At 40.7% G+C, this 26,101-nt stretch overlaps 1 protein-coding gene across 1 annotated transcript in view; it reads left to right on the top strand.

The window, feature by feature from the left end:
- The first annotated feature begins 8,042 nt into the window (after positions 1 to 8,042).
- Positions 8,043 to 26,101, top strand: part of LOC116059568 (Na(+)/H(+) exchange regulatory cofactor NHE-RF2) — a 39,049-nt gene continuing 20,990 nt past the window's right edge. Inside the window, exons 1-2 of the mRNA XM_031312742.2 lie at positions 8,043 to 8,778; positions 10,041 to 10,334. Coding sequence (XP_031168602.1) covers positions 8,572 to 8,778; positions 10,041 to 10,334 — 501 coding nt within the window. The 5' untranslated portion in view covers positions 8,043 to 8,571. The remainder of the gene's footprint in view (positions 8,779 to 10,040; positions 10,335 to 26,101) is intronic.

Genomic DNA, 26,101 nt, shown 5'->3' with positions numbered 1-26,101 from the left:
CAAACATACAGAACACCATGCAATTTAACATTTGATGTGATGTTACACCAACAACCTGAAGGCCTCCACAGAAAAACAGTAACCATGTTCAGCTGATTCACCAGAGCTGACAACGCTAAAGGTAAATATGATGTTGGTCTGATTAAGCACTTGCAACCAAATTAAATTGTACCTAGAACAGAATACAGACAATGTAAATATCGATATTCATTGAGAACAGACAAATGGAGATTTGTTCGTCAACAAAAGAGGCCTGTAAAGTCAACACTGTAACATATTTTACAGATTACAGCCTGGTTAAGCTGCAGTTTGTCCTGGAAAATGCAAGTTTTCTAGGTCACGCAATTTCTAAAAGTAATCAATGTGACATGGACAGAAGACGCTGACACAGCATTTATTTAGCTAAAACAGACCACCAGATCCAAACAGATAATTGACAGAGTGTAGATGAAAAAGACCTTTTATCGTGTTTTTGTAGCAATGGCATCCATATTGCTATGGGAACATGGTGAAGAATGTTGCCCAGCAGTGTAGGGTCTAGACTGCTCCCATATTTTAATTGTAATCTCACACAATGCCACCTCATACTGTTTCATGTGTCTCCAGTACATTGGCAAAGATACAATAAGATCAAATGCTTTACAGCATTAAAACTTGCTTCATACCAGTATGCTGCAATTGTTACTTACTGATACGCCTCTCATCTTTCACTGATTTGGCAGAAGCACAGAGCCATGCTGATAACATGGAGACAGTTGCCTGGAAGAGGGCTGGATGTACATATATAAATAATGTGCGGCAGTCTGAGGACGGCCTGACGACAGTCTAAGGACGGTCTTGACTGCCTGCCCAAATGTGCAATGCAAAATTGACACATCGTGAAAATATTGTGTCAAAGGGGTAATATGGACAACCATTGGCTCATTAAAGGTGACAAATTACTACAAATTACTTTTTTTAATCTGACAAGCCCTTTTAAGCAGACTGGAAAGCCTATGGAGACTGGTTTGAAGAAGCCAGTAATAAGAAAAGACAGACAAACAGGCAGGGACAAAAATGATGTGCCCATCAGTGTCTCAAATAAACAGGTGACCCTGACTTGGACTCAGTTCCACCAAAAGGAACCCTGGCACCACCACCTCCAGCTGCTACTCCAGCAGCAACAGCACCATTTCCTCCACCACCAAGCTATTCACCTCTGTCACCCTATCCCTATAGGCAGTAGACCTGTGCCAGCTGGATGCGCCATGGTCTTAGATGGAGCAGAATTTCCCTCAGAAAATGGACAACGTCGATAAGATCACACCTAGTCTATATCTACGACGTTCCACTTCCGGGATTGCTCAGATGCCGCCCGAACTCCGCCAGTGTTAGAAAAAGTATGATGTCTTTGTTAATATTAAACTGTTTGCATAGAATGCCATATTATAGATTGCACGCTTACAAGATAACATGGAGCCATTGGCTATCTTGTGTGGAGCCTGAGGGCAGAACATGCACTCCCTGACCAGATAAGGGAGACGTCATCGACTCTGACCAGATAGAGGAGACAACATCGACTCTGTATTATGACTGTATTTCACTCATAAATAAGCTACTGTTTGAGGCTTACGTTAGACATTTCTGTACTGTAGTAGTGCTGTAAATGGCTCCTTGTTGTGTTCGCAAGTAAAAATGAACTTGGATATAACTTCAGTGTTTCTGTCTATTCTTGATAATGTAATTATTCTAACAGCCAGATGTCAGATGTTGGAATTGTAAACTCCGGTGGATTTTTTGAGGACTATGGTTGACTGCTCCTCAGATCTCTGCAGGGTAAATCCAGACAGCTAGCTAGACTATCTGTCCAATCTGAGTTTTCTGTTGCACGACTAAAGTCTTGCGCTTAGTGCTGCCCAGGACGATTATGATTGGTTTAAAGAAATGGCAATAAACCAGAGCACATTTTTCTCCCATCCCGGAATGCTGTGTGGACTAGCCAGACCCTCCTCCGCAGTGCTGTGGAGGAAGGTCTGGCAATGCGAGACTAGCACACACCTGACACCATCAACTGCCACATCTACAGCTGCTGCAACTGGCTATACATCCCCAAGCCACAAGGTGGCTAACAGCTATGGCAGGATCAAACACGTATTCAGGGTATGGACAGTGAATGACATGAAAGAAGTTGGCACAGAGTCTGTCCAACTTTAAGGAGGTTGGGGGAGATGAGTATGTCAAGGCCTCATCCCTATGAGTCCATGCAAGGCTCGCCTTAGAGACAGATTCATCCAGAGTCTGAGACCAGAGATCCAAGCCCGTGATAAAGAGCATGTAAAGGTCAACAAAACGGTGTGTAAAACCGTTGTAATGGAAAACAAGCCAATTAATTAAATAGATTCAAAACACTTCAGTCGAATGGTGTGCACATTCCTGTGTAATCTCTCTGAACTTGACAATTCTGCCCTTCTGTGTATGCCGAGGAGCAAATCAGACTTGCTGGGATGATTTAAGTATCCTGACAAGCACACAATGTACAAGACAGTGTTTGGGTTTCTCACAATATAACATTACATGTATAACATTGCTTGTGAAAGAGTAAACATTGGAAGTTCTACTTGCATGACTATGAATATGACCATGCCATGTGTTGGTAACTATTGTGTTTGGTCCCAAGTCCCTTTAAGGAACACCACAGCAGGCCTCGGAGGGCTTTAGGGTGTAGCAGTATTGAAATATATAACTATCCTTCCTTATGTTATGGTTGGCAAGCATAGACTATTAACTCCAACGACGGATCTTGTATGTCTCTGTGTATCATAGCAAAGATAGTGCTGCAGGTTGTCTCATTAAGAAACAATAAGGTACAGTCCCCTATTCAGGGAGGTGTTTTGATATTCTGAATATAAACTGCTTGTATGACTATAAGTTCTTTGCGCAGTCATCCTGAGACTTGACCAAAGGTTGACTCTTGTCAGCTTGCAAGTGTTACAATAAAATGTAAAAGATCTCGTTTGTTGAGCCTTTATTCACATAAAACTCCCAGTGAAAGGAGCATTGAGGGGATCAAAGAAGAGAAGGAGGAGTGGGTTATCCTGTGTGGTTAATTATAGCTGAGAGCTGTGCCCTTCTCCACCCCACGGTGTCTTTTCCTCCCTCTTCCAGGGGGAGAGGCAGAATGCCTCTGTCCATTTCAATAATGTATAAGAGATAGTTGTTCCAGTAAATTAAACCCAAAACATTCATACAGTATGTCAGTATGTCACTCACAACATACTGAAACCAAAATATCCATGCTTTCTTTGTCATTCATTATCACTTGACCACTCTCCCTGTTTTTGTATGTTTTTGAAGGATATAGACAGACTTTTAAAAAAGTGAGTTGTTAAGATCTTAAAGCTCCATTGTGTAATTTTTTGAGTCTTGGATACTTTTCCTCGCGTCAATGATGATAAAGGATTGTCTACCTTGTAACATAAATGTAATCATATGTGTCGTGATTTCCCTGGAGACAGAGAACTCACGTCATGTGCAGTTGTAACACAGACTAGCTACAGCTAGAACAGCTGCGTGTAAATGATGGAGATACTAAGAGCTAATTTCAGTTGCATTGACATTGTTCATACTGCTCAGAGAAATATATTAAAAACACAAACCTCCGCTGCTTCTCTACTCACACTACTTCAACACTCACGGACGAAGTCGTACTTCTTGGAATAATACAGCCACCGTAGGAGTTCAAACACGCTCGGCATGGGAGGGGCTAGAAAGTAATATTCAGTTGGTTGTCATATACAATTTCACCGCTAGATGGGAGAAATTCTTACACAATTTAGCTTTAAGAAAATTGCACGCAGTGCTGCAAGCCTGATATATAACAGGAATGTAGTACTGTCACAGCAACTGTGAGACTTTGGACTATGACATGAAAGTGGCATTTTACTCACACAGGTTTCTCTCCCCTATGCCCATTTGATATTTGGGTGACTCTCTGTAAAACTGAATACACTAGAGTGGGAGGAGAGACACAGCAGGGAGTGCACCAGTGTGTCAGTAGCAATTAAACCAGATCAAAACCATGTGGCAGAGAGTGTGTTTGTGCTTTTTCCACAGCTTTGCCAAATAAGGCTACAAAACAGACAGTTCAAAAGCTTAAACGCCATTCTTTGTGAATTATACACTGGGCAATTTGACTTTTCTGGCTAAAAGAATAAACTGTAACTTAAATTCGTATCGGGGAAACCTGCTAAAATTAGCAGGCATTTCATGTCATATGCTTAAAAAAACCTGGAGCTTTTTGTCTGCTGTGGACGTTGCGTGTTTCTTGTGTGTTTGTTGACTCATGGAGCCATTTAGGTGAAGACTAAACTTGGTCTTTCCCCCAGGGATTCTCCCCTGATGGCAGCCACTGTCTTCTTCAATCTAAACACAGGGCAACTGAGCCAAATACCTCGCCGGTGCGCTCAGTGTGTGTGTGTGTGTGTGTGTGTGTGTGTGTGTGTGTGTGTGTGTGTGTGTGTGTGTGTGTGTGTGCAGTGATGTGATGTGATGTGATAATGAAATGGGAGATGTGAAAGCAAAAGAGAGCAATAGAATATGTACAAATCAGTAGGAGAGGATGATGATTATGTTGCACTCAACATTATCTTTTTCAACAGATTCTCACTCCCATCTTGTAAAATACAGATGCTTGGTCAGGTGCCTTTGTCGTTGTTATTGATGCTAAAAGTCTCCTTTACGCCACCTTCACACTGGCACTGGAAATCAGCTCCAATATGGCTGCAAAACGACTGGGAGTCATTCATATCCTATGGAGATTCGCAGACTGCATGCTAATGGGTCCAAACCGATGCAAACGAGTGCGGTGCTAAAAAAATCTTGTCTGTTGCTCATCCGGATGCGTTCAAAAAATTGAACTCTTGCGACAGGCAACAGACGGTTCCTATCCGACAATTCGAGTGGAAGTTAGCGTTGCTATGGTACTGATAAACAAATCTGAATTCTTAACTTTTAATAAAATAAATAATGATTTCATAATATGTTGTCATGTAATTTTTTACTAACGTTATTAGGGCAGTTAATACAATTGCTCGTGTTAGCTAATCGACGCTAACTAATTAGCGTTAGCTAATGTCAGCTAGCCTGAGCTCGCTAGCTGACATTAGCTAGCCTGAGCTCGCTAGCTCAAGTGAATTGACGTTATTCATTCAGACAGCATTCAGAGCAATACTTTTCTCCACGCAGCAGCCTTTCTGATATCTCTATAGCCCTCACATGAGAGGTCATAGAGAATTGGACATTCGGACACTGACAGAATGAGTCGTTCTCTACTATTCCGACACTTTCAACAGTGTAGTACGACATCTACTGGGGGCGCATTGCGTATTACGGAGCTGATTTCAAGTGGCAGTGTGAAGGCAGTGTTAGCGTCATATAACGCGCTTTATCTAAATGCGCTTGGTCGGGACTATTGGCGTCCCTTTTGACGCAGTTATGTTAAGGAAAAGGTCGTAGTTGGGCTTATGTTTCCGTGACATGCGGGAAGAAAGGGACAGTTGGGTTTAGGAAAAGGTCGTGGGTGGGCTTACGTTTCCGTGACACGCGGGAAGAACGGGCGGTTGGGTTTAGGAAAAGGTTGTGGGTGGGCTTACATTTCCGTGACACACAGGAAGAACGGAGTGGTTGGGTTTAGGAAAAGAACAAAGCGACTTTAGGAAACTTGACACGTGAGACACGAACCCCGGTCTCCTGGGTGAAAGTCCTGTATTTGACCCATCCACCACCCCAACCAAGCTCTCTATGCGGAATTTCGTTCTTACATACTACTCGCTACCGTAGTCGCTCTTAGTGTTGCGTCATCTTCAAACCCCGTGTAGCTGCTGCTCTCCCCGGTACGTTATACAAACACGTGGAATGGCACTTTTTTCGTCGCTTCAGACACTGACAGCCACTGTCCAAACGTCCGTATTTTATGAGTTCGGAGTGAGAACAGGTTGTCTTTTTATATCTGTCTCTTTTTCTTAGTAGGAGAAATTTACAACTCTTTCAACACCATCAAGGCTCGACAAATTAATGTGATGCTTACTATAACTGACGTTTCTTTTTTTATCAATTTGCAAGCTTGTCTCTGTGTGAGTGAGTGCACGTGCCACATACTGTCATGTATTTCTTGTAATTGATATAAACCTTTTGCTCCGGATGTCAGGCTGCCACTTTTAATCTCCCTTTGTGCACACAAAAATACACAGGGAAAGACAGCTTGAAAAGCTTGAAAAAAATGATTATGCTACTGATTTTATATCTCTGCTTAGGGCTGCAACTATAGCGATTATTTGCAATTAATCTGCCATTTATTTCTCAAATTATTGATTAGTCTATTGAATGTCAGAAAATAGTGAAACATGTCTGATTCCAGTTTCCCAGAGCCCAAAGTGATGTCGTTACATGTCTTGTTTTGTCTGAATCAAAAATATTCCATTTACAATCGTAGAAGATACCTGCAAATACTTACATATGCTGAAAGAAGAGTATTTTTTTCTTTAGAAAATGACTCTAAAAGATTAAATTGTTGCCAATTATTTTTTTTTTACCGACTAATGAAAGCGTTACTGCTGGTGGTTCATCTAGAGACTCGTCACTGGCTTCGTCACATATTCAGCAGAAGAAATCAACAAAAATGTGTTTGTTCCCCAGAACATGCTAGCATCAATCTAGAAATAAAATAAACCCTCCATCCTCCATCCATAAATCCTCCATGAAGGAACACCAATATACAGTAAAACACTTTTGCTGTCATTGTGTTGTCTCTGCTGAAATTGAATTCACTTAAGCCGCCCCATGAAAAGGACAATCCTTCCTGGCCTGACTGGAAACTGATGTAGGCTATTAAATGCAACGGTCATCAAGATTATAGACCATCTATCAGCAAGTGGGCGTCTGGGTAAAAAAAAAAAAAAAGTGAGCGAGTCAGTGCTCCAGAGCAGACAAACAATGCTATGCTTGTGTGTGTTCTCAAGAGGAGCTGATAGAGGAAATGATGCATTGAGCCAATGGTGCCATTGCTTTTGGATGGGAAGATCTGAAGGACAGCATAATGGGAATAATAATTGCCTGTTTGTTTTTCATTGCTGTAAAAAGCATTTTTTTCTTATATCTACCTATTAAGGTAGGCTATTAGTAGCCATGTTAGTACTGATGTTATTACCTGAATTAATTATATACACTTTGTAAGAAAAGACAAAACTGTCTTTGAAAACGTTTTGTATGACCTTGTTTACTTCCGGTGGACACAAGATTATAGTTTTGACCAAAAATGTCAGTTTGATATTGTGTCTACCTTGACGTTAGAGCAGTGTGTGTGTGTGTGTGTGTGTGTGTGTGTGTGTGTGTGTGTGTGTGTGTGTGTGTGTGTGTGTGTGTGTGTGTGTGTGTGTGTGTGTGTGTGTGTGTGTGTAAAATCCTGAGTGTTTACTGCCCTCCAGTGATCACCGTGAGGAACTGCAACACTACATTAAATTAAAGGCTTAATAAGTATATTGTTATTAATATCAATAATTCAACAGATTTGTTGTGTTATCATTACACATAGCTGTAACATCAGTATTGGGATAATTATATTAGTAAAGATCTAAAATATGAACAGTCTAACTGTTTATTATATACTGTATGTTTTGTAATAATACAACAGCACCATGTTGTAACTATGATTTACAACAGCAGTCACACCAGTAGGCCTAATGATTGGTTGGCCTCCGGACCAGGACTAAGCAATTCTTGATTTAAGATTCAATGAATATTTCCAATGAATTAATCAAGGGCCCGGCCTAAAGATTATCCACAGTCGGGCCTCTCATGGCTAATAGTTTTAAACAGGTTTAAATTAATGCTATTGTTGCATCTTGTTCATTGAGTTGAGAAGATGTATATTTATAAAGCCTATTTACATTACTGTATGCTTACTTTGACATTGCCCTCATCAGTTTTAATGAAATTGTTCACAAACTATTTCCTGCCACCCAGGGGCAGTATTGTATAACTTTGAATCCTCTGTCTATGCCCTTCAGTGAAACAAACAGGTAGCCTGGCCAGAGGGAGGTGGTGCTATTGCGCACAAGGCGCTAACCCTGCGCAAACTATAACTGCATACATGTTCTCTGATCAGTTGTTATGGATCAATGTGGAGGGATAGGTGATCTTTTTGACTTTACCACGTCTGCAGGAACCTCAATGATGCTCTATTGGAGGCTCTGAAGTCCGTGCGCGCTGAGACGGATCAGTTTTGGAGTCGCCAGCAGTGCGCTTCAGCTGGACAGAGGACACACGATCACGAGGACTAGTCGCATCGTTTTCTTAAAGTTTGCTACCTTTTTTGTATGTATTTTTATCAATGGTCTTTCTTATTTTAAGTACCTTACGTTTGAAGCTGTTTACATTGTGTTTTTTTTATTTCTTGAATATGGGGGAAAGCGTGCGTATCGTATATGTTTTCGCTCTGTAAGTTCAGCCCTGCGCCTTCTCTCCTAAACTCTCATCTTTGCATTTAGTTAGTATACTTTAACTGAACACTGCAGGGGTTTAAAACGCCTGTGGGAAATGGCCAGCGAGCGGAAACCACGGCTGTGTGTCATGGCAAAAGCGGAGACCGGGTATGGATTTCACTTGCATGGCGAGAAAGGGAAGAGCGGACAATTCATCCGCAAAGTGGAGCCTGGCTCCCCTGCAGAAGCGACAGGACTGCGCGCCGGGGACCGTGTGGTTGCAGTGAATGGGGTTAACGTGGAGAAAGAGACACACCACCAGGTAAGTATCCTAGATGTGCATTCATATTTGTGGTTTTACCTCATCTGCTACAGGACGAGCGTTATAGTTGCCTGTGCAGTGGTATATCAACAGGTCACACTGGCTGGTGCGTGCATCCTGACACATCAGTGTGGCATGGGACGGTTTCATCAGGCAAACAGCATTCCCTCCTCCTGGCGTGGTGGGAAACAAACTGTGAAACATAGAAACTTTTTGGTCAGCTTATTTTTTAGCCCCGACAGTTTGCCCACATGAAACCACATGTTGCTTTTATTATTAAAATCCTGTCTTTGCCGTAGTTGCACTTTCACATGCTCCATTTCATGTGACTAACTTGCCCAGTCGCTTTGTTTGGAAAGCAGGTAGGCGCTTCAAAGGGCTTTAGGCAGGCTGAGAAGACTGTTTGTGTCCTGGCTGGGGGTCAGATAGAGACAGCAGGCGCAGATAATAATTTCCCCAAGCTCACAGACACAGAGGAACCTCAGCACCAACAATCTCACGGTATATTAGGTTTCTCTGTAACCTTGTTGCAGCGAAGATGAAAACAACAACAAAAACTGTTGATTATTTTGTTTGAAGCTCTCAGACCATTTCTGCTGACCTGGTGCTTTTAATTGTGGTTAACACAAAGGATGCTGGGCATCAGTTAATTGTGTTGTCAGATAATGACGTTACCTAAAGCCTACATATTAATTGTTAGAGAGCCCAGTATGTTGAGGGATGTTTCTACAAAATTATATAGATGTAAATTAATTATATAAAGGATTGATTGAAAGCATGTTTTGGCCTCATAATTGATTCCCAGAGCCCATGATTTCATCCAATGGATTGTTTTGTCAGACAGAACCAAAGACATTCAATTGTTTTTAATTTTAAGACGGGGGAAAGAATTTGAGAGGTTGGAACCATCAACAATTTTGCATTGTGTTTGTATCTTACAGTACATACACTTTGATATTTTGGTCAATGCTGACATATTTCTATCACCAGTCTGATAGGCACTGTATGCCCACATGTCTAAGAAGTGTGAATGTGTTAAATATTTTGGATGTTTTAGCACTGACCGGATGCTTTTAGAGAGACTGGTTAACCTAATAATGTTCATATTGATGTGATTGGACTAATTCTTCTATAGCTGCAGTCTTTAGTGGTTCTCCGTAGCCAAATTGTGGAGTTCATTTATTGTGCATAGACCTTTATGTTCTGTTATTGCTTTTTCAAACAAAATCACCAGTAAACTACCGTCCTACCCCATCCCTCAGGTGGTACAGCGGATCAAAGCCGTGGACAATGAGACCAGGTTGCTGGTGGTGGACCATGAGACGTATGAAAGTCTGCGCAGCCTCCGCCTCACAGCCACAGAGGATATGGCTGTCCTCGGGGCCGGGCCTCCTTCCTCCCCTTCTCCCCCAGCCTCCCCCTCACCTCCCCCATCTTCGGTCCCATCCTCCCCCAGCAAGAAGCGGGAGAACGGCTCGGTGTCCAAGCAGCCGGTAACACTAACCAGCCAGGTGCAGAAGCCCACCAGGAGGTCACCGTCGAAGGCTGTGAAGAAGGTAAGCTGGCCCTCCTCCACCACAGCAGGACACTAGTGGACATTGTACAGTCTCTAATTTGGTTCTCTGCTGGCGGCCTCCTGGTTGGTATAGAGAAATTGAGGTACGCTCTCAGGCGCATAGAAGCTGATCTCAAACTCATTTGTCAGACAAGCATGTAAACCTACTAGCAACTCTAACGCTAATTAAAGATATAATATGTAACATTTCTGCATTAAAATGTCTAAAAATGACTAGACTTATTTTATATATTTTGTTGCGTTGTGTACTTACATTATCCCAAATGTTTCCAACAATGTTCGAACCCAGAGAAATAATTATATTCAAGGTTACTGTTACATTTGGTCGGCTCTCAATGGCATCATATCCTCTCTGCGCATGCGTCCGCATTGTGGTTGTCATAAATTGACCTTTTATCCAGTTTTACCTATATAGTTTAACCTGATTAAGGATTTAAAGGGGCGCTATGCAGTTTTGGCAATTTCTTCGCTGTTTTCTCGCTTTTTGCTTGCAGGTTTCTCTATAGAGCTCCCCCTACAGCTTCGGAACAGATATTTGGCAACACTGTTGTAAAAACTCGTTGGCGATTCTCCCCCCTCCCATCTTCTCCCTCTGGTCATGTGCATTTGTTTTCAAAGAAGCCGGCAAACGCACAGAGCCATGTCCACTGAGGTAGACAGCTAGTAAGCTAGCTAGTAAGTCCGTAACAGACAGCGATCATAATAAAAACCTTTACAGACAATAGCAAACATCCTGAGGTCAAAATAACAAGAAATACAAAGATTAAACAAAGTTTATCCCAAAGATACTTACAAGTGCAACAGCAAGAACGCCAGGTCAGCATCAGATTTGCAGGCTTCTGTTTGTCTCAGTTCTCGCCATTCTGAAAACGCTGTTTACTCATGTCTGACTCTTCGCTCAGTCAGTCTGCCGTTTCCTCTTTCTCTGTTCCTCCGACAATGCTTTCCTAGCTTTCTGTTTCTTTTTTGCCGGCTCAGCCATGACGATAGAGCGAAAAACTCCATCGCTATCTTGTTCTTATAGCTAGCCGGTTCCTGTATGTGTGCAGTGCCGTAAAGCAATTTGTTACATCGCGAGACCTGATATCACACGATACTCCCTGACGCGGCCCGCCGGCAAAAAGATGCAAGGGTGGTTTTTCCGCTCACAGGCACTAGGGGAAGCATGACGGCCACCATTCAACCCAAAAAAAGTCATATAACCATTCCAATGACTCCGAAGCTGTTCAGTTAAGGTAAATTAAGGTAAAAAAAACTGCATAGTTCCCCTTTAACTCATCGGAAGTCTGGATCTTAAATTACCAGATTATCAAGCTAAGCAAATGTGTGACTCGCAGCCCCTTTAGGACACTCTTTGTCCACAAGCATTCTTAGAGATTTGTCAACTTGCAAACACAAGAGTTAAAAATACTAAACACATTAGCAAACAGATTTCACATAGTGAGTCATCCCTTTGAACAGATTCTGATCAGCTCCGACATGCTTTCACCCCAGACTCTCACTGCTTTGCCAGTTTCAGATTAGATTAGTAGGTGTCATGCAAGTTTGTATCCTGTTCTGCAGCCTTCTATGCATGTTTAGTTTGTCTGTTTGTTCATTAATGTGTGTGTCCTGGAGGGCAATTTACGAATCCTACTATGGCCACGCCAAGACCCACCCTACGAAGCAGCTTGATTGGTTGGGGTTAGGCATTTAACCTCAAGTGGTTAAGGTTAGGATAGCCGATTGGTCAGGGGATAGGACCTGTACAAATGGGGTTACGTTACCTTGCGTAAGCATGGACGCCTGGCCAATAAATGCTATTGAAGGGTGGGTCTTGGCGTGGCCATAGTAGGATTCATAAATTCACGTCCTGGAGGAAGAACATGGCTAGCTCAAAGCGCTCCAGATGTTGTGTTAGCGGTCCAAGAGGGCAAGAGAGGTCAGAGGGCGGACTCGTCAGAAGTTAGGAATCTGGCAACGGACAACACAGTGACTCTGCAGAACAGGAAATCCACAGAAATCGTAAAAGAAATATGAATAAAGACGGCTGGTTGGGAGATTCTGAATGCCTATAGATATAATATATATTGTGAAATGATATTCTGAAGGGAATGTTGTTTTACAGGCCATTCACATCTCATTTTCTTGTGTTTTACACATATACACAAACTGCTTGTCACAGTTGGTTGCATAATTCTCAAGAGTCATTTGATACAGTTTTTTTTAATTTTTTTTATTCACTGTTTGGTTATTTCATGTCGACATGGACAACAGGATGTGTTTCCGTCCGCTCGGTCTCTGCTGGGATGCAAATGTCTGATCGGCTTTGGTTTCTCATGGCCCCGATCATCTAGTCGAGGCCGCTCAACTTCTGCTTTCTGCATTTACACAAACATGTGTTTTCACTTAGGTTTGCCCTGCCCATATGCGAGCGGCACTCAGGCCCTATTTCTACAAGAGCAGTGACAGGGCCAATCAGTTAAATGTTAAATGTGTGTGTGTCTTTGTTCAGCTCTGGCTTTGTGACCTGTGGGGAGAACTCCCAGTGCATGATGGGATCGGATTGGCCCAGCTCAGGAAATGCTTAGAGGTCTCTTGTTTCTCTCTTTCTCTTTAATGACTCTAATGAAAGGATGGAAAGAAAGTTTAGTAGGATGAGCCAAAAAGCATCAGCAGTGCAAATAAAAAGGAGGAAAATTGGAGGACAATGTTTTAACTGCTGTTGGAACATTGACTTAAACTTTATTTACACTGTGACTAACCATAAACTACCTCCTTTTGGAGCTGGAGCATTGAAACCTGCCAATGTCACTTGTTTGGTACCTTTATATTCTGCATGGACTTGGATGTCTCTGTTTCCTGTCCGATCTCAGAGGAAGCTGTTCCACCACATTTATGCAGACTCAGTATTGACACTGCACGCTGATACAGCATATTACGTATTGTGTGTAGTCATTCGTCCATGTGGTTGGCAAGGAGCTTTGGCAATCAGTGCAGTGTAATTACCACCACAAAAGCAGAGGGGAAAGCAGACTGATCAGCAATGAAACCATTAATCACAAAGTGATTAATCATAGCTAAAAAAAATCTTTGTCTTGGTGTCTGTCTGTCTTTCGTAGCTGTAAAAGTCAACTCAGTTTGCTGTGAGACGTTTCAGTAAGACTGCTGAGAGCAGCACATTTCTTTCTCATATTTTTATTTTTTTTACAAAAAGGCAGGAAAGAAAGCATGGGGGACAGATGGAGGGCAGACAGCATTTGGAATGAGGGAACCCAAGAGTGAGAGCAGCCAATAACAACCTTGATGATTTGTTGCAAGGAGTTTCAAGAAGTGGGCCCCCCTTAGTGGGGCAGGGGAGAAAGCAAACGTTTGCAGGGTAGTGGAGTCATACAGTAAGGGGGGAAGTTTTTGAACAGGTTGACAGTGGGTGTGGGTGTAGCGTATGTGCCTTTGTGAACTGTAGGTTTTCAGCACCTTGCCTTTTGCTGAAGATTGTAAAATAGTCCGTAAACATTCAATTCCCAGACTGCCAGAGAACCAGACTAACTGGGCTGTTTACACAGTTCATATTATTTTATTTTGTTGTGCTTTGCTTTCGCTTCCATTTTCCTTGCAAACAGAAACAGCTAATAGCTAACTCTGCATACTTTTAATGGTGGCAATTAGCTAAAATGTGACCAAATAAAGGCTAAACTTTGAAAACCACTACAAGAGGAAATATGATGGCTGTGTTAAAGTGAGTCAATATTAGAAATGTGGCACTGGACTCACATGTCAAATTGTGTTACCAAAACTCAAAAGGTTTTACAGTTTGTTTTCTTTATCCCCTCCACTCTTCTCTGTAAAAGCAATAGGATTTTTACAGATTTCAGTCTAAGGCCCGAAAAGACACACAACATAGACTGCACACTTGCATTTCAACTGTAATCACTTGCACATTTGTCCAATAAATTTCCTCACTAAGCGTTTTGTGTGTGTGTGTGTGTGTGTGTGTGTGTGTGTGTGTGTGTGTGTGTGTGTGTGTGTGTGTGTGTGTGTGTGTGTGTGTGTGTGTGTGTGTGTGTGTGTGTGTGTGTGTGTGTGTTTTCCCAGGTTACATGACACTGCCTGTATTTTTCCTCAGTTTAATTGCTACACATTCTCACTCGTAGTGCTCACCCCCCAGGTTTCTTTTGTATTTGCTTCTGTGTCTGCGGGTATACATTCTTGAGTCTACATACAATATGCAGTGTGTATAGAAACAAAGGTTGTGTTTTTGCCTCCTTCATTTTATTACTGAATTTCTAACTTAATATCACAAACTATAAAACATGAACAAAAATCTGTTTTCTCTATTTTGCTCATTTCTTCACCAATGCTCTCTGGCACAACACGATTACAGTTGAGTCATGTTGGGCTGTTAGAAATCCAATTTTCCAATTTTCTTACTATTGATCATGACCGACAGTGAATTACATAACCTTATATAAACTGGTAAGCGTAGGGGTGCTGTATAGCCAATAGCTGTTTTGTTGTTGTAGTTGGCCATGAAGACTCAAAGGCTGTTGTTGAAGAGGAATTCCACTGTCACTGAGAACATCACTCATTTTTAAACTGCTTTTGACTCACACTCAATAATATGTCTGCTCACCAAACCCCTAAGTTTAAAGTTACATCAAATATTTCCCTGGCTGTCGTCCTTATCTAACCAATTTCTTTTAGCCATTAATCAACATCTCTCCTGTTATTTTTGTGCAATATGTGTTAACATATGTGAATTGCTGGACAAGCAGCATGTGAATCAATGCACTTTCACTTAGAAAATAATATATGTAAACAATAATATGCATTGTGTGTCTTTTACATTACTTTAGTAATTAGTAATTTAGTGATACAGAGCTGAACCTCAGAGGGTAAAAAACACATCTTGTTCTCAGTCCATCTGTCTGTGACACGATTAAAGGAAACTGTATTAAACTCAGGCTTAAGCTCAGTTCAGTCACTTTCTTTGCTACCCTCTCTTAACCAATTTTCTGTCCACTTACATGCTCAATCATTTGCTGGCCAGCAGACAATTGCACACATTTAACAGAAACAATGATTGATGCTACGTTTACACGTGGCCGGCTATTTTCATAAACGGACATTTCAACCTCTCCGTTTTCAAAAATGACATCGTGCACAGCTGTCAGTTTTCAGAAAAGTGTTTGTTTACATGTACCCGTGTATATATATGCTGTCAGTGCCATCAAGAGCATGTCAAACCTGTAGGTGGCAGTGTAACAAGAAGCTCGTTAGCCAATCAGAATCCCGAAAATAGCAACAACAGCAACGAATCACTTCCTCTCTCTTCTCTTCCTCACTTCCTCGGCTGCCTAAACCTCCGTTTGTCTCAGTTTACGTGCAAACGTGCAAACGTGCAAACGAATTTTGGCCGGAGGTTTTAGAAAGACTCGTTTTCAGAGGCGAATTCTCCGTTTGCATGTAAACGAAGGGCACAAAAATGTCTCAGTTTTTCAAAATAACCATGTACGTGTAAACAGGGCCTGAGAGAGAGTCTGCCTGTACCTGTTTCATAGTTAAGGGAATTGACGTTTTAATAGGGACAAGAACATAATGACTCCAGTTTGAGACGTATCATCTTACCTTAACACACACCTGAGGTGTTAGTGCACTGTCTCTCGCGTGCTCACATACATGCTCAAGTGTGTCATGTGGGTGTGTCATTAAAGCTCAAGATAAAGTGTCAGGTGTCACTTTCTCACCAGAACCTTTTTTTAACTTACAAGCACATACACATGCACACAAAATTAATCTGCAACTATTTTGACAATCAATTAAAAGTTTGATAATCAATTAAAAGTTCTCATAATAGAAAAGTAGTAGTAGTAAAGTATAGTAAATAAAATATCTTTTGGTTTTTGACTTTTGGTCAGAGAAAACAAGAGATTTTATTTCATCACATTTGATATTGTGATGGGCATGTTTTTCCTTTAAATAATGTTGTGCAGACAGATAAACAGGGATATACAGTATCAAAGTCACCATGAAATTTGTTCTACAGCCACATGGAGACAGTCATGGTCCTGGCATGGAAGTGGCTGCATTGTGGGGGAGATATATTGTTTATCTGGTGCTCTCCCACCTCTCCCTGGCCTGAATTTTCCCTCACGGTTGGTGGTGAAGCCTCCACCACATGCACAAACATACTGTGGTATTTTGCTGTTGTTCTTTCCAGTCCTGCTGCACTTCTGGTTGGTTGGTGCAACACCGTAGCCTGACAAGCCAGACCCACATCAAGATGTTGGGTCTGGGAACTCACCATTGGCAGGGCTCAATCCGAGGGGCGGGATAAACAGTTGTCTTTCAAATTCTCTCTGCACGCAATAGGATAGCGCTACAACCAACCAGAGCAACGAAGAAGGTAGCAGAGCTAGTTGATAGATTAAACTTTTGCCGTATCCGGTCGGAAAAACTCCGAACACATTTACTAGAATAACTTCAGTGCCTTTGTTCTTTTCTCAAAGAAAAGCTTAACTCCAAGTCTTCCAGAGCCAATTCGAAAGACCGCTGTTCACCAGCAGCAGCAGCCATCGTCTTTGTTTTCAAGTAGTAGGGAATTCATGCGGAACCGTCGTAACTCTGCCGTCATTATGTTAAGCCCGCCCACTCTATACACGATGTGATTGGCCCGGCTAGAGTTTGGCTTTTCCAGGTCGCAAGCCAACGGAGAGTTGCTAGACCCCCTGGCTGCAAATTACATTTGCTGCCGATAGGGTGCGTCTAGATTTCTAGGCTAGCAACACCGGGCTTGTTAGGAAGTACACGGAAAGTCATTGCTATGGTAACAGTCAGCATTGGGATTAGAGCGGTGGAAAGATAGCAAAAACTTGAGGATTGATATAAAGTTTGTGAGAAAGAGAAAGAGAGACAAAAAGAAAAGGGAGGAGATGGAGTTTTGCAGAAACATGCATACAAATTTTGGGGCAGCATCTTTTTTTCTCTTTACAGTAATGAGTCCATTATGAGTTTGACTTTTAATAAGGTTATTTCCAAGAGCTTTGAAACATAATGGTTTGGTTCAGTCAGACACAAAATGTATAAAGCAGTTGCAGTAGTCCAGATGACTGCTAGTGTACTACTGTAACATGCTAACAGCACTTTGTGTTAAAAAACTTCACTACATCATGAGTAGGTGATTTTCTGCTCTATATAGAGCACACAAACACACACACACACACACACACACACACACACATACACATATGTTAAAACAGTTAGAGAGAGAAGAGGGGGATCCACAACATATTGTCTTTTATTCAGTGTGTGTGTGTGTGTGTGTGTGTGTGTGTGTGTGTGTGTGTGTGTGTGTGTGTGTGTGTGTGTGTGTGTGTGTGTGTGTGCAAGTTTATGTGCATATTTGTTCATCAGCTATAAGTGATGTGTGTCACAGGTGGTGAAACCTTACAAACTCCATCTAAACACCAGCAGAGACTAAACAAGTCAAACATGGAGAAGAAGTACACAGTTTTCACGAAATCCTACTACAGAGAACTTAAACATGTGCATATTTGCAGTTATGGAGTGAAAGAGATCTGCGTGAGAAAACCACGGACAGAGAGCACTGTTTTTAAGGGTCAGGGCTTGAGGTCATGGGGTCAGAATTAAATAAACACAAATAGTAACACTCGTGGTCATGAGAGAGAGAGAGAGAGAGAGAGAGAGAGAGAGCAACAGAAGAGATGTCTTTGGTGATAAGGAAAGGCTAGAAACAGTGCTCTCTACAATGATCTTCAGCAGTAAATAGACCCACAACTGCAGTAAACATCTTTTTTCAGACCTCTGTCTTAGTCTCTCTTTGCAGATATTGTAAAAATGTTCACTGTCATGAAAAGACAAACGGTTTTCATTTCTTGTTTGGCACATTATTTTTTAAATGTCTTTGAGGCCCTGCTATGAAAACATAGTCATCTCTGGCCATTCATTTAAAACAATACAAAATGAGATAATGGCTCAGGTCAGGCTCCCTGACATCTCTTACTTGTCCTGGTCCCTGACTTTGTTTCTCATTTTACCCAGGATAATAGGGAAAAGATGTTGCCTGTCGGCTCTAATGTAACAGGACACAGCACAGGAGTTGTCGGAGGTAGTCAGCACTTCAGCCTGTGTGATCATCTGTGCACGATTTCTGCCTGCCACCCAGACATTTACTGCAAGGGACAAGACAAATGTGGGGTTGTTTCTTGTTGCTTCGACAAAGCGTTTGAGGTTGTGTACAGTACGATACTGTTGATGTGGTAGCATGGAAATTAAGTCAAAAATACTTTTTGGCAAAGAGGAGGCATTTTATTTATTCATTTAACCTGGCAACAAACAAAATTGTTCTTGTTGAATTGAAGTGAATATTTCAGCATTTTTCATAGAATAAAACTATCCATAAAATGTCAAATGAAATATGAAGTTACATACATTGGATTTTTAAGTGACATTGGTGAGAGTAAGTGAGTGTGCAATACTTTTTTACTAACATATGGAGCTGGTGTTCAAGACCTCCTCCAACCCCCCTCCTTTGAATACCAACTGTGTTACATCAAGATGCAGGGGTCCGGATTCGGTGTGTGTGTGTGTGTGTGTGTGTGTGTGTGTGTGTGTGTGTGTGTGTGTGTGTGTGTGTGTATGTGTGTTTGAGAGAGAGTAAACCAAATTCCTGGAGTAAAAACACGGTATGTAGGATGTGGAAGGGTCACGAGTGGGGAAAGAGGGTGTGTGTGTGTCTGGGGAATTAAGGAACTAAAAGGGTGGAATTAGTAAGGTGGCTAATATAAGAGAGACATGAACAACCGAGTGCATTGTATTAAATGTGTGTGGGTGTGTGGTATGAGTGAACACAGCTGTGTGTTTCAATGTATTATCTCCCCATGCAGAGCTGATAATATATTCAAATGTTGCCCTTGTTAACCCAGAAGACTTTGACCTGATTGTCTCTCTACAGACTCAGTTTGACTTAGTTTACCAGCAAAAATAATTATTTGACATCTACAGAAAATGTCTTTGTCACTGTTTCATGTCAAGTTGCAGTGATTACATAATTTGATATAAACTAATAAAGAACACCTCCTTATCCATGATCTTAAGGTTTTATTTGGCAAAGCATAGCACTGATAGACACTCCTCTACTTAACATGACAATAATTTCCTCCTTGCTAGTGATGCTGGTGAAGGGTCGGTCCAGATTTTTATTGAATTAAGCTCTGCATTTGATGCAATAGAATAGATCATAATATCTCAATTTGTCGTCTCGGAGACAGACATTACAAACACTGCTCTTGAGTGGTTAGGTTTACTGCCCTTCTGAATTGTGGAGAATCTCAAGGCTCTGTCCTAGGTCCCCTTCTTTTTTTGTATCTATGCGTCCACTAGGTTGAATAATAAGTAATCATAACATTTATTTTCATTTCCATGCCGATGACACACAACTTAATGTATCTGTCAAATCGGGAACAACCAGCAGTCGGACATCCCTAAAAAAACTGTCAATTAACTTCCTCCAATTCAATAAAGAAAACTCCTGTTTGAGTCATTACTGTAAACACATCAGAATTTAATAATACATTTTAGAAACCTGGCTTTCTTCGTTAAGCCTAGATATTTAGGCGTTATCTTCAATTTGAATTCAACTTTTGATTATCAAGTTAAGTAGTTTTTTTTTTAATCAACTTCCTATTGTTTTGAAAATCTGATGCTTATATCACTCTCTTATTTGAAGATGGTTATTCATGGTTTCATCTTAAAGTTTTAAGTTTAGAATGATACATCTAGACTGTTAACTAACTACTAACTAAAATGTATCCTCTTTGCATTGGCCTTCAGCTGATTAGGATTGATTTTAAGCTTGTACTCATTACTTAGGCACTTAGGTGTTTTCAGTTAATCTGGCTGATTGGACCTCTTCCCAGGACTGTTGGTGTGTATAGACTAACTGATTGACATCTTCCTGAGTCTCTTGTTATTTTTGTTGCACCTTTTAGGGCAGGACAAATGAAAGGTTTTTCATACTTATTGGTAGAAAAGATTTGTGACCTACGAAATTCCCATTTAAACTCTGGCCCACTTTAACCCGAGCCAAGGTCTAATCTGCCACAATAACTGAAATCACCTGTGTGGGTGTTCAGAGGCTTTGAAGCACTTCATTATTGTGAGTTTTTGTGTCGAGATGTACCTAAACTCAACCTCAGATCCTGCAACAAAAGTGCTGCTAGCAGTCAACCAATGGATACAGACTTAAACTGTTGAAATGTATCTATACCTATACCTATAAACTTCTACTAAAAACAAATTCTATAAACTTGCATTTCTGCATTAATTGGTCTCTCTGTGTTTTTTTTTTGCTGTGAAGCATTTTTTTTAACTTAGTTTAAAAGTGCAAATAAAGTTTATTATTTTTATCACCCAAACCGTGATTATAAGGCTTATGAAGCTGTTAACATTTATTCACTGAACTCCTCCTATCCACAAATTGTAACTATAGCAATTGAGACACTTGACCCAATTCTTCAGCATTATTTATAGATTGCACTATCTTTATATAGCCCTTACTGGGTCATAATATGCAAAAACAGGCCTGCCATCTTCAAATCATCTGGGACGTATCTCTAAAATACTTTTTTGAAATCATTAACACTTTCATTTGGTCAGTTCCTAGAACTTTTGGATTAAGGGGTCTATCTAAAGTCAGTTTTTGAAACATATACTAACTGCTTATCTATGTCTATTTTCTTAATATCATCTTTTAGTTGTTGGATGTGGAAATATCAGTGGTGGAATGTCAGTGGAGAGTAAGTCAGCTGTAGCTAGGCCGACCATCGATCAATATGCTGCCCACACAACTCAGCATCGCCAACAAATACGAGAGAGAGAAAAAAAGAGAAACAAAAACTGTAGAGACGGAGAATTCTTCATTTCCACACCTATAACAATTGCTCCATTGATGGAGAAGTCCTTGAAAGCAGTGAAGAGAGCTTTGCCCCTTGTGTGTAGCTATTATTATGTATTTAGGATTTGGTGAGCACATGTACAAAAGTCTATGTCACAACTTTGTGTTTATCACAGGTTTAACCATAGCTGTACTGGGCTGTTATTCTCACTCCTGATCGCTGTTGCACTCACAGGTGTGAGCCCGCATACATTCCCACGGATCAATCCACACAGTGTTCACTGTTTGTGGGAGTTAAGTAGATATGATGGGAAACAGGCTTTGTATCCGTGTGGATCAACTGGTAATTCTAGAGCATGTTTGTGTCTCTGTGATGTCACATGTAGAGTGCCTCATCACCGCTCTGGGGCCCAGAGGTTTGCACACATTTAGACGGCAACTAATGATTATTTTCATTATCGATTAATCTTCAGACTATTTTCACAATTAATCAAGTCATTGTTTAGTCTATAAAATGTTTTCTAAAAATAAAAAAAATGTCTGTCAAAGTTTCCCAGAGTCAAAGGTTACCGATACTTATATCACAGATTTTTGTTTTAATGACACAAAACATCCACCACCCTCTTCTTCAGATTCTCTATCACAATACTCTCTCTCTGTGTGTCTCTCTCTCTCTCTCTCTCTTACTTACTTTTACGTCCTAACCGAGGGACGAGGGATATCTGCCACATACTGATAACAGGGGTGTGGACACACACAGACATATGGAAAAACAGATGGAAAAACTAATCTAATGATATATTTAAATAAACAGAGAAGAAGAGATGAAAATAGCTGCATTCACCTTTAAAATCTCACTCCCTCATCTGTGACACACACACACATATCAGCACATAACTGCTGAATATATCAGCCTCCCCAGCAGCCCACACAATTTAAATTGACATTTAAATGCAAAAAGGCAGAAATGTTGTATTGTGCAGCCTCTTAACTGCATATGAATGTGTTGCAACGTGGTACTCAAAGATAAGAGAGGGACAGAAATAAAAAGCGAAAAAGGGTTAAAGAACTTGGGCTGAAAGAAGACATGAAATACCATGACATGGAACTTGAAAGTAAATATGAGATTAAGGAAGAATGGAGTGTAGAAAGATAGTAAGAGACAAATAGAGAGAATGTATAAGAGGGGTTTAAACCACCTGTTGGTTTGACTTCTTTCCTCTCTCTTTCTCTCTTTCTCTTTCTCTCTCTCTCTCTCTCTCTCTCTCTCTCTCTCTCTCTCTCTCTCTCTCTCTCTCTTTCTGTCTTTGCATAGTTTCACTAACCTCCTCATGATATTTTTCAGACCGTGAAAATGTAACACTGCAGGATATGTTGATACGCTGTTATTGTACAGTAGGCTCATGAACACAGACATTAGGGGTTGATGAATGGAAGAGCCAGTTTTGATGTGTGTTAGTGTTCTGGACACTAACCTCGAGTATCATTTTAGACGTTTTATTTCTCTATTTCTCAGTGCTTTGGATCATTTTCCTTCTCCAGTGTCCACAAGCTATTGTAGCATGAAACAGGTCCATGACAATTCAATCAACTTCATACAGCAGGTTCTCATGGAAACTAAAGCTGCACTTTCTCTCACAGAGAGGCAGCGAGACATGTACGCACACTTGTGTTTCCATAGCACTCACGTTGTCAAAAGCCTTATGATGAAAAATGTGCTGGATTATGGTCCTTTGCCATTGCACCAGGTTTAAACTTGAGTAACAGCTTAGGCTATTGATAGGCTTTTTATTTTACAGATAGGGAAAACAGTACAATGATGTAATCTATACAAACACTGGAATTATTTTGATGCAGTATATTGTGTAATTCCCAAGTTTTTTCATGAACACTAATTCCACACACAGCCCGTTCCAGTGGTGGAATGTAACTAAGTACATTTACTCAAGTACTGTACTTAAGTACAAATGTGAGGTACTTGTACTTTACTTGAGTCTTTTCTTTTAATGCCACTTCCTACTTCTACTCCACTACATTTCAGAAGGAAATATTGTACTTTTTACTCCACTACATCAATCTGACAGCTTTAGTTACTAACTACTTTACAAATTAAGATTTTTGCACACTTAACACATGTAGTTTATAAAATACGATGTTTCATTATAAATTCAACTACCCAACCATATAAAGGTCTACAAGTGCAGCTGAAATGATTAGCCAATTAAACATTTAGTTGATTGACAGAACTGTTATGATTGTTTCCAGTTTCTAAAATGTGAGGATTTTTGCATTGAAGACTTTTACTTTTAATACTTTAAGTACATTTTCAATGCAGGACTTTTACTTGTAACAGAGTATTTTTACAGTGTGGTATTAGTACTTCTACTTAAGTAAAGGATCTGAATACTTCTTCCACCACTGGTCTCATCTGCGCTCAGTGACAGTTCCGCCTCCAGCTCGATGCCCTTCACAATATGTTTGCACTCAGGAGTTTTGTAGCTTCAGTGCAGTGTTTTAGTTAGCCTGACAGTAGAGCTGCAGGCATCTGGAACAGCTGATAAATGACAACAAACATCAACATCCATGTCCGCTTCATTAGATATTTAGGTTAGTGTGACAAAAGTTGGCAGAATATAACAAGCAGCTTGTTAGTAAGTTTCAGCATTGCAATGCAATAGCATGCTAATAAATTGCTTTTTTATGCTCTTGTTAGCTGTATTTATAGTTTGTGTTATGGATGCAAGGAAGTGAATATTTTTTTCCCTGGATCTAGACCAGTAGCATTATTTATTTTCCTTATATAATTGATTTCTCACTCATTGAACTTTCTAGGAAAAGAGACATGTTGCCTCTGAATATTTAAAGTGTACTGACATTTATAAACTGCAAATAGAAATAGAAGGTTGTAGCAGTGAAATAAAGGCATGATGTTACAAGCATAACAATCAGCGTAGCGCAGACAGACCCCAAAGTACACCGAGGGGTACGCATACCCCCATATGTGAAACACTGTGCTAAGCTAAGCTAACCGACTGCTAGCTTTCCAGTTTCACATTTACCGTACAGGCATGAAAGTTGTATCAATTTTTGTATTGAATTCTCGGCAATAAAGTGTATGAGATTTATTACATGTTTCACTCCCAAATTTCAAAAACCTAATTTGTGTTAAATAGCAGGGGTGTAACTTGGGGGGTCTCGAACTTGTGGTATCCATCAATCCAGAATTCTGCCGTTGAGTCCAACTAATTGCGATGATAGATCTGATTGTAAACAGAGTACAGTACAGAATGACAACTCACTCCATGACTAATGCAGTATACCCGTTTTCCAATCTGATCATGTTGCTCCTTAGCTACTTAATCTTTTTTTCCAGGAGATGCATTCACTCTTGTTTTTACACATTCCACTTCAATGCTCCTCTTTCTCTTTCACTCGCTCTTGAGTTATGATCTCAGGAAACACTTAAACAGCAGGTACCACACATAACATACATACGCACACACACACACATACTGCAGCAAAGCAAGAGACTTTGTAAACAGATATCAGCAGGTCAGTCCTGGTAGAGCAGCGCTGGACACACAAACACACTCAGCTAGCCTTCGTATCACAGAGCTGTTACACAACACACCACCACACCAGTGGGAAAAACTGTTGGTTATCCAGATCTCTGGCCAGTCCTCATGTTTTTGTGTTCTCTCTGCTCTTTATGGTGCTGCCTTTTCTTGCTGTCTCCCACATGCCATGCATCATCTTCCTCTCTGCCTCCCCATTTAGGGCCCGAGGACCAACAACGCCGGTCAGCGAAGACCCTATTGAAATTGCAATGTTTATTACTACTTCTAAAACTAAATCCCATTTTTGAGGGGCTAAAGGTGCTGCATGCCAATATTGACTCATAGTCATTGCGCCACCTACTGGCAATAGGAAGTCAGCTTCATGTGACAAACAACCTATTTACATGTACACAATATTTGCACTGTGTTGTCTAAACTTGATTTAGAGCAACATAATGCACGTTTAGTGCGGGTTGTCTAACGGTGTGGCGGCCATTTTGTGCGTTTTGCCATAAAAAGGAAGTTGTTGTAACTCGAATGTCCATCGCCCAGTTTGCCGAAAACTTCACATGCTTGATAAAAGTCCCGATGGCGATGTACATACCAATACTGACTCGTAGTCATAGTGCCACCTACTGGCAACAGGAGGTCAGCCTTATGTGACAAACATCTGATTTACATGGTCTACACATGATATTCAGCAACATGTTGTATACATAGTGTGTGTTCTCTATCGCCACATAGTGGGCAAAGGAAGTTGTACAAAATTTGAAAAATGTATATCCAGTGCCACACACTCCACGCAGGAAATAAAATCTAACTTTAACCTGTTAAAATCCACCTCTTTTGCTTGATTTTCGTCTATTTCTCGTTCCCAAATGGAAAAGCTTATAACAGAAGAACTGCGAGGCCAAAATGCATGTATGAGGCTTCATTTGAAACCTACATTCTTCTACTTTATGGATATGTGCTTGATTAGCATGTGATTAAAACACAACATACACTACAGCAGTTCAAACATGGTTCAAAATAGTTATTTTGGTCCCGTCTAAAAAAACACAATTTTTGAAAAAAAACAAACTAAAACATACTTTGTGCCACACTATGCAGAACACAACCCATGCCTTCTACACCTTGTCAAGAAGACCTCTATAAAGTTTCAGATCTCTAGTCCTTACCTAATGGGAGCTAGGGAGTTTTCAGTATTTGGTATAGTATGTGTCACTGGTGTGCCAAAACCTCTCCAAAACTTCTCCAAGTGACCAAATGTTGCTAAATGTTTTTACTCACTTCTAT

The sequence above is a fragment of the Sander lucioperca genome, chromosome 21 (genome assembly GCF_008315115.2).
Source record: "Sander lucioperca isolate FBNREF2018 chromosome 21, SLUC_FBN_1.2, whole genome shotgun sequence".
Taxonomy (NCBI): domain Eukaryota; kingdom Metazoa; phylum Chordata; class Actinopteri; order Perciformes; family Percidae; genus Sander; species Sander lucioperca.
This window is presented reverse-complemented; position numbering and strand designations above follow the sequence as displayed.